The 10,043-nt window shown below is 43.6% G+C and overlaps 1 protein-coding gene across 1 annotated transcript; it reads left to right on the top strand.

Annotated features, from left to right (window-relative positions):
• The first annotated feature begins 83 nt into the window (after positions 1-83).
• Positions 84-8,214, top strand: LOC113010238 (tripartite motif-containing protein 16-like). Its single transcript, XM_080292649.1, has one exon. The coding sequence runs from the start codon at positions 5,681-5,683 to the stop codon at positions 7,370-7,372; it is 1,692 nt and encodes a 563-aa protein (XP_080148775.1). The 5' UTR covers positions 84-5,680; the 3' UTR covers positions 7,373-8,214.
• The last annotated feature ends 1,829 nt before the right edge of the window (positions 8,215-10,043 follow it).

Genomic DNA, 10,043 nt, shown 5'->3' on the forward strand with positions numbered 1-10,043 from the left:
TTCAAAAGTAAATTTTAAGAATATGGAAACCATATAAAATTGCTCAAATACTGAACACAAATCATATTTCTGACACACAGTCTATGGGTGTAGCCTCCAGAGTCACACAACGGTTTTGAATGATCCTGTTATTTAAGCAGAAGACTATCCCACTATAAATGCAGGTTTTCTGTCCTACAGAGGCTCTGAAATCATGACTCTCCTCCAGAGTCCAGACCAGATTGACTCAGCTGCTCTTTATTGGAGTCTCTGCTGAGTTCATTAAACTGCGAACGACTGAAGTCTTTAATGGTGTAAGAGGTTTAAATTTTCTTTTAGTTTGTCTTTCCATCATTTTCTTTATGCACTGCACATAGATTAGCTGTCAGTTGAACTTTATGGGCAGAGCGCTACCCTAGTTTTATTTTTGTTTTTTGTCTGCAACTTAATGGAGTTAAACAGAAATTAGCAGAACTTTCTGTTTGTTGATCATATTGATGTGGGGGTAGGGACAGGCTTAGGGCGTCGGGGGATTCCCCAGGAGCATCTTCCGTGGAGGGCTCAACCCGGGGTTGCGGTCATGGCCTGTTTAGGGCTCTGTTGGCTCTTAGGTGACGGTTTCCTCGTGGATGCGTGCAGTGGGCCTAGGGGAGGGTCTGTGCTGACGGACATGGGTTACTGACCTGGTAGCCTGGCTGCCCCTGGGTGGGTCCGGGACGGGCGTGGGGTTCTGGGGGTGCGCCTTCTTCTTGGCTGGGGCCCTGGCTGGGCCTTGGGGTTTGGGTCCTGGTTGGTGTGTCGCCGGGGTTGTTGGCGAGCGGGTGTATGGGGGCCCAGCCCTGGCGCAGGGTGCCGCCAGAGCCACCTGGGGGACTCTTCAACTGGTGGGGGGGTGTTACATCTTGCAGGAGGTCTCCTCTCTCCAGGAACTCACTCTGCAGGAGGGGGAGATATAGGAGAGGTGGAGGAACATCTCAGCCTGGGTGTCTATTGTCTTGTGTAGTCTGGAAGCTGAGTGGATGACAGAGTGGGTGCAGTTTTCTCTGTGGTGGGGTCGGGTGGGCTGTCCCGGGCTCTGTGGGGCCGGGCGGCGCTGCTGAACCGGTCCGGATGGGCCTGGGCCCCCTTTCCCTGGTGGGTTGCAGAGTATGGGGGTGCCTACTGGGGTCAGCGGGGGAGCTGGCCCCAGGGAGGGGTCACTTGCCCCTCCCTTCCTTCCCTCCCCATCTCCAGCTGCCTCAGTCTTCCCGCTCCACCACAATCACCCACACATGTAGGTCCTTGGGGTAAAGGTGTGTCACCAGGGTGCAGGTAAGGCATCCCCCCCTCTGTCCCCTTCTGGCTGCCTGTCCCTCAATTTTATCCCACAACTTAGACATTACTCACACTCTCATAACACATACATATAGGATCTTGGGGGTGTGCACACTACACGGCATCCAGAAGACCTTTAGGGTGTACAACCTCACCCCTAGCATTGTTGCCCACCTCTCAATTTTAAATACACATAGACAATGAGGGCTATCAGGAGGGGCTATGCGCTTAACTGCTGCTCTCTGGCAGGTAGCTCCATGCCCTCCTGGGTTTTAAATGCACTTTAGAACACACATGCATCAACACTACATATGAGCGGGCGGAGGGAGGTTTGGAGTCTTTGTATCTGTGGGTGCCTGTTTGTCTGTGTCTATGTCAGGTCGGGTATCAGAGGTCTTGGTCTCTTATGCTGATCCGATACCAATACTTTGTACAAAAACTTATTTTATTTATTGTATCTCAAATTATAGCTTCATAATGATTACAGGACATCAGATTACTTGTTCTTATCACTTAAAAATGCAGAATTCATCATATAGAAATAAAGAAACTGAAGCTGTGCGCTATTTGAACACGTTGCCTGCCTGCAGCACTAAAGGACTCCGTGAGAGACGTCTGTCTCGCCCTAGCAGCATCTGTCCCTGTCCTCTCCTCCTCTTCTGTTCACCTCAACATACGCTCATCATATTCTGTGATATGATTTATTCTGAGGTGTTTGACAAGGTTAGTGATGTTGCCACAACACCTCACTTTCTTGCCACATGTATTGCAAACCATGTCTCAGCTGTTTGTGGAGGTAAAATACGTCCACACATGACTCCATTTATGCTCAGCCATTATTGTGAGTGCACACGCCAAGGGGCTGCGACACATTTATGCAGCCGTATTTCGCACATGACTATGAAAGGTGGAAGAGGAAGTAGTTCCTTCCTATGTAGACAATCCGAATGATATAGTTTCTTTCCACTGTGTTCCTGTTAATGATAAACTACAAACTTACCCTAAATTACTAAAATATCGATATTTTATTATGAGAATCGATTCTAGAACATAAATGACTGGTATCGTACGAATCGATATTTCAGTATCGAGCTGCACATTACTATGCGATACCCTCACGAGCAGTGTTGGTCAAGTTACTTGAAAAAAGTAATCAGTAACTAATTACTGATTACTTCCCCAAAAAGTAATCCCGTTACTTTACTGATTACTTATTTTCGAAAGTAATTAATTACTTAGTTACTTTTTAAAAACACGATTTACAACCTGAATAGGTAATAAAGCGATAGATCTTTCAGCCCAATTCTACTTTTTCTGCATAATCCATCATACAATAATAATAATAATAATAATAATGGATTGGATTTATATAGCGCTTTTCAAGGCACCCAAAGCGCTTTACAATGCCACTATTCATTCACTCTCACATTCATACACTGGTGGAGGCAAGCTACGGTTGTAGCCACAGCTGCCCTGGGGCAGACTGACAGAAGCGAGGCTGCCATATCGCGCCATCGGCCCCTCTGTAATCAAATGGAAAAGTCTCTTTTTTAAACTTGTTTTATCAGTTTTAATCTTTTAACTTTATGCATCAAGCAAAAATTTAATTATATGCAACATTCTCTGACTTGAATAAATTAGTTTAACATTTAAACCTATTTTCTGCACATTCCAGCACATAAAAGAAAATAGTTTTTGTGTTTACACTCACTCTTTCAAATAGATGCAAGTAAAACACAGCAGAAAATAAATAAAGTCAAAGACTCAGCGGTCCTGTTGCTCTATTTTCACCTGTAAAGCAGGAGTGGGGTAGGCGGAGGTTTACCCTGGTGCAGGTGTGCCGCGGTCAGTTGAAGAATCCATGAGTTTCTCTGTGAGTTTCCCATTACGTCGTTGCGCACTCGGTGCTTGCTTGGAAGTTTAGGGGGTTTTTTCGCTGTAAAAAGAAGTTTTCTTCCCACACACAACGGACACTAATGTTTTTGTCACTTTTTATGGAATCAAACTCAAAGTAAGGTCAGTACTTCCACGCTTTAAACGCTGCACGCTCATACTCTCTCCGCACTCGATATATGATCCATTGTTGATCTGCACACAGCTGTTGTCACTAACGGCGCACTCGCTTACGTCACTGTCGTGAGCCATTCTCGCAAAAAATCACGGTTTTAGTAACGCAGTAACGCAGCGTTCCTACGGGAAAGTAACGGTAATCTAATTACCGTTTTTGCAATAGTAATCCCTTACTTTACTCGTTACTTGAAAAAAGTAATCAGATTACAGTAACGCGTTACAAGTAACGCGTTACTGCCCATCTCTGCTCACGAGGGGCGACCAGGATTTCAAAAAGGTTTGATTTTCTTTCAACCATATGATTGCTGATTGGGAGCTGGTCGTAAGGTGTTAATCACTTCTTGTTACCCCATGTATACTACAAGACACACGATTAAGGCGAAACTCGGGCCAATCCCCAAAACGGTCGACGGCACAACTGAAAAATCATCTCAAAATGGGCCGAAAATCACACACTGTATGCCCAGCTTAAGTGAAGAACAGATTAGCTGTATACTGAGGAGGGTCAACCAACATTCTCAGCCCTGCCAGGTTAACCCTTTAACAACTTAGCGTTGTGTGTAGAGATTGAAAATCTCTCCTTTGATTTTTTCCTCGTACTTTGTTTTTTGGTCTTTTCGTCAAGTCTGTCTTCGTACGGACCTGCCGAGTTCTTCGTCGTTTTGTACATAACTGTTTTTGGGGCAAATAAAATGCAAGTAGGGATTAAAACCTCAGAATTAATGATTACCGGTGCTGGAAATGCTAGTGTTTGATGCAGTGTCTTGATGTTGTTGCCACGGGTACCCACAAAGCAATGCGCGAAAGTCACGTGGTCTGTCAATCTCTGTTGACTAAGAACCAAAAGGCTTAATACTAGTGATGGGATTTTCGGCTCTTTTTAGAGAACCGGCTCTTTCGGCTCGGCTCACTAAAAAGAGCCGGCTCTGGAAATAAAGACATAAAATCAGGACTGACAGAGATGGGGAAGAAGTCTCATTGTGACAAGTAAAGTTTATCTTGCCTGGCTGGGCAGCTCTCCTGGTGCTCAGCACCCCCAAAGCTCTGATCCTAGAATCGCCCCTGAGTAGTGGAGAAGTCCAGTGATATCTGATCAGGTCATTTCTAGTTGAACATGGCAGTGTGAAGACTGATGTGGCTTCTTCTGAGGCTTATCTTCAACCCAAACAATTGTGTGAAATTTTGACTCAATGTTTTATCAAAGCTGCCCAACCTGTGACCCAACAGGATTAGTCAAGCTGTGGAGTGAACTGAAGAACCCAGCACATCATCATCCCAACTCCTGAGTCATGACTTTTGCACCAATATTTGGTCACAATAACCCGATTTACGAACCTACAGCTTTTACACAGAAGTTGATTATGAAAATAACCCAGCATTTTTTAGTGTGTATGAAAAGTTTGGAATAATCTGTAAATGAGACATACAACTTTAACAGTTATAACCAGCATAATCCACTTAACCTGCCAATGAAATAACAGTTACTGACTCATAAACACACGACTCAATCATATGAAACTGCGTGACAGCGGCAATGTTTTGCAATCACCCCCTTACAAATATCCACTGTGGGCTAAGGGCATGGTCACTGAAGCAAAGTTCCTTTGAGTGCACTTGATTATTGTCTCTAGACGTCCTGAGAACAAGTCAGAGGATGAAAATTTAAACACCTCCTGCTATGAACAATAAAGGCATGTGCCCTATATTGTCACACATGAGACAAGAGTATAAGAACTAACTGTCAAAAGCAACTTGAAAAACAAACAGGTGACGAAGGAAGAGACGTTATAAATCTCTGTTATTGTTGCTCGGTTTTCTTTTAGGAGCATTTGGAATTTTCTGTTTTGTAACTAAAAATATAAAAAATAAATGGACTACATTTGTTCTCAGCTCAGTTTTGAAAAGTTATTCACTATGTTCTCTCTTTATATGGAGTATTTTAAATACTGAAACAAATAAAAAGATGAATTAATTTCGCAGACTTAGATTATTTTAAAAGACCTTTTAAAACACACTGTTTAAAACTGTTTAAAATGTGAAGCAAGCTCTATTATAAGAAGTACTAATCACACATCTTTCCTCTTCTTAGAATTAATCATAGCCTGATAATCCTCCCTCCTCTTCCTGCTCTCTGACTCAGCACCTATCTGTCCATATATTTCCTTCTTCCCTCCCCTTCAGGTCTGCACTTTGAACATGGCTGTAATCAACGTGCAGCGACGCAGAAGAGCTAACTCATGTTGTTTAGATAAGAGCTCCGAATGCTTTCAATTATAAGGAAGTGAAACTCACAAAGTCACTGATACTGAGAGGAGAAATGGCGCAGAAAGGAGTTCAGCTGGACCAAGAAACTTTCTCTTGTTCGATCTGTTTGGATCTGCTGAAGGAGCCAGTGACTATTCCCTGTGGACACAACTACTGCATGAACTGTATTAATGGCTTTTGGGATGGAGAGGACGAGAAGAAAATCTACAGCTGCCCTCAGTGCAGACAGACTTTCACAGCGAGGCCTGTCCTGGTGAAAAACACCATGTTAACTATTTTAGTGGAGGAGCTGAAGAAGACTGGACTCCAAGCTGCTCCTGCTGATCACTGCTATGCTGGACCTGAAGATGTGGCCTGTGATTTCTGCACTGGAAGAGAAATGAAAGCTGTGAAATCATGTCTGGTGTGTTTGGTCTCTTACTGTGAGAAACACCTTCAGCCTCATTATGATGTGGCTCCATTAAAGAAACACAAGCTGGTGGAGCCCTCCAAGAAGCTCCAGGAGAACATCTGCTCTCGTCATGATGAGGTGATGAAGATGTTCTGCCGTACTGATCAGCAGAGTATCTGTTATCTCTGCTCTGTGGATGAACATAAAGGCCACGACACAGTCTCAGCTGCAGCAGAAAGGACTGAGAGGCAGAGAGAGCTGGAGGTGAGTCGACAAAACATCCAGCAGAGAATCCAGGACAGAGAGAAAGATGTGAAGCTGCTTCAACAGGAGGTGGAGGCCATCAATCAGTCTGCTGATCAAACAGTGGAGCACAGTGAGAAGATCTTCACTGAGCTGATCCATCTCATCCAGAAAAGAAGCTCTGATGTGAAGCAGCAGATCAGATCCCAGCAGGAAACTGAAGTGAGTCGAGTCAAAGAGCTTCAGGAGAAGCTGGAGCAGGAGATCACTGAGCTGAAGAGGAAAGATGCTGAGCTGAAGCAGCTATTGAAGCAGCTCTCACACACAGAGGATCACATCCAGTTTCTACACAACTACCCCTCACTGTCAGCACTCAGTGAGTCTACAGACTCATCCAGCATCAATATCCGTCCTCTGAGCTACTTTGAGGATGTGACAGCAGCTGTGTCAGAGGTCAGAGATAAACTACAGGACATTCTGAGAGAGGAATGGACAAACATCTCACTGACAGTCACTGAAGTGGATGTTTTACTGTCAGATCCACCAGCAGAGCCAAAGACCAGAGCTGGATTCTTAAAATATTCATGTAAAATCTCACTGGATCCAAACACAGCACACAAACAGCTGTTATTATCAGACGAGAACAGAAAAGTAACATTCATGTATCATCAACAATCCTTTTTGGATCATCCAGACAGATTTACTGGATGGTGGCAGGTCCTGAGTAGAGAGAGCCTGACTGGACGTTGTTACTGGGAGGTGGTGAGGAGAGGGGGAGTTTTTGTAGCAGTTGCATATAGGAATATCAGCAAAGCAGGGACTCGAAATGAATGTGGATTTGGTCGTAATGACAAGTCTTGGGCACTAGATTGTTCCAAAAATAGTTACACATTTTGGCATAACAACACTGAAATTCCCATTTCAGGTCCTTGTTCCTCCAGAGTAGGAGTGTACCTGGATCACAGAGCAGGTATTTTGTCCTTCTACAGTGTCTCTGAAACCATGACTCTCCTCCACAGAGTCCAGACCACATTCACTCAGCCGCTCTACGTTGGGCTTAGACTTTACAACAATTATGGAGATATTGCTGAATTCATTAAACTGAAATAGACCGAAGTCTTTCATATTGTGGGTTTAAATCTATATTTTAGTTTCCATTTTATTTTCTCTCCATCATTTCTGCACCGAGATCAGCTGTCTGTCAAACATTATGGGTGGTACTTTGACATCTTCATTTTGTTCTCTTGATGTTTTTGAGTTTTTAAAGGGGATCCTTCCTGTGTTTGTTTGTCCATTGAAGGTACCAGTGATCGATATGAATTTTATTTACACAAATATTTCTCCACCTTTTTTTGTCTTCTACTTCATGGGCTTTAACAGAGAAATTAGCAGAACATTCTTTGTCAAGCAGTTTTTTTTGTCTTTACTTTAGAAAGAAACAAATACATTTATCTGTTTGGTATATTGACACACAGACACACACACACACGTCTATATACACACATACATACACAAAGCTGTGTAAACCAACTATAAATAACTAATCTAAACTTATATACATTAAATACAGAAATGAAATGAGGTGGAATGAATACTACAGAATGTACATAAGGTGCAGCTGCAGTCTGGCAGTGGGAGCAGTGTGACATAATATAATCTGAATGCTTCTTTGCTGATTATATTGTTTTATGGATAAGAGAGGCCCAACTCTGAGTACAGTCTGTGCCAAAAGTACTGACAGGAAACTGCATGCTTTTGCAGAGAACATGAGTTGCGGGCAGAAAGTGAAACTAAGTAGGGTGTTTGATCGAAACTTAAAGTGTGTGTGACGTCTAGAGGAAGTATATAAATAACTAGGCTTCCTGTTTGTGCTTCAGACCTGAGCTTGTGTGTTCGTGTGTTCAGGTCTCCCTTCCCGGTAACGTAAAATAAAGATCATTTTTTGAGTTTGACCACTTTGAGCCGTGTCTTTCTTTGCCGTAAGGAATACAAAGAACTGGGATTTAATACAGGTCAACTGTTTAGAAGGGAGATGGCGAGGGGAAAGAAACTGTTCCTGTGTCGGGTGGTCCTGGTCTGCAGGCTTCTGTACCGTCTGCCAGAAGGCAGCAGGTCAAAAAGTCTGTGTCCAGGGTGTGAGGGGTCTGTGATGATTTTCCCTGCCCGTTTCCTGGTTCTTGAGAGGTACAGCTCCTGGATGGAGGGCAGGGGGGCGCCGATGATCCTTTCTGCTGCCTGTACAGTCTGCTGCAGTCTGCTCCTGTCCTGTTTAGTGGCTGCACCATACCAGACTGTGATGGAGGAGCACAGGACAGACTCAATGACTGAAGTGTAGAACTGGATCAGCAGCTCCTGTGGAAGACTGTACTTCCCCAGTTGTCTCAGGAAGTACATCCTCTGCTGGGTCCTTTTGAGGATGGAGTTGATGTTGGTCTCCCACTTCAGGTCCTGGGAGATGGTGGTACCCAGGAACTTCAAGATCTTCACAGTAGACACCGGGCTGTCTGATATGGTAAGGGGGAGCAGAGTTAAGGGATGTCTCCTGAAGTCCAATTGTAGTGGCAATTCCTTTTGTTTGACCAACCAAACATCCCGCAATTAAAAGTCCACAAGCCACTGCTGCACTGCGATAATATTCCGTATGCAGGCAAAAGAAGTCCACTGTCCAAACTTGAAAGTTGCGTTTTTATGGTTTATTCATCCAGTTTGGCAATAACAAGATCCATTTTTAGTTACTTCCTGCTGCTTCTCCTGCTCTGGTAAAAACCCATAGGCTCACCCCAGTGCATACTGGTCCTATACCAGTCTCTTTATTTATAGAAACAAAATGGCCCTACAGCTTTTACTGACTAATTTAACAAGGTAACATCAAACAAACAAAACATTGAAACAAATATTAACCTACAAATAAACTTGTAAATAAACCCCAAAATATAAGTAAACTAACAACAAACTTTAACTAATTTCAAAAATAATAAAAAATAAAGAACAAATAGCTCCAACACCACTGTCATCTCTACAGTCTTAAGAGTGTTCAGCTCCAGACTGTGCTGACTGCACCAGAGTACCAGCTGCTTAACGTCCTGTCGGTATGTAGATTCATCACCATCTTGAATGAGGCCAATGACGGTGGTGACATCTGCAAACTTTAGGAGTTTAACAGCAGAGTTCTTGGAGGTGCAGTCATTAGTGTAGAAGGAGGACACATCCTTGAGGGGCACCAATACTGAGGGACCGAGTTTCAGAGGTGATCTCCCCCAGCCTCACTTGCTGCTTCCTGTCTGTCAGGCTGGTGATCCACTGACAGGCAGCTGGTGACACACTGAGCTGGGATAGTTTGGAGGAGAGAAGTTCAGGCACGATGGTGTTAAAAGCCAAACTAAAGTCCACAAACAGGACCATGGCATAAGTTCCCGGGCGGTCGAGGTGTTGCAGGATGTAATGCAGCCACATGTGATATGAGACTAACTTCACTGGAGGACTAATTATAATATATAACAATATATAGTATTTCCTCCTAGAAGAGATGAAAGACACGCTTTTGTGTGGATGAGTGTAGCGTTTTACTTTTCTGAGGCCCTTGCAGAAGCATCACTTGGTTCATAGGCCTTGTCTTCTGAAAAGCTCTGGAATGCTTTACTGAATAAAACAAATGACTTTGCTCATTTGACTTCAGTAAGGCAGACTGGGAAGCATTTCCTTCTAACTGTGAAAAAGCCACAGAGAAATTTGAGAAAAGCAGGATGGATGAATGGAATTACAGTTTATCTGAAATTATTGT

This window comes from Astatotilapia calliptera, chromosome 18, assembly GCF_964374335.1.
Source record: "Astatotilapia calliptera chromosome 18, fAstCal68.1, whole genome shotgun sequence".
Taxonomy (NCBI): Eukaryota; Metazoa; Chordata; class Actinopteri; order Cichliformes; family Cichlidae; genus Astatotilapia; species Astatotilapia calliptera.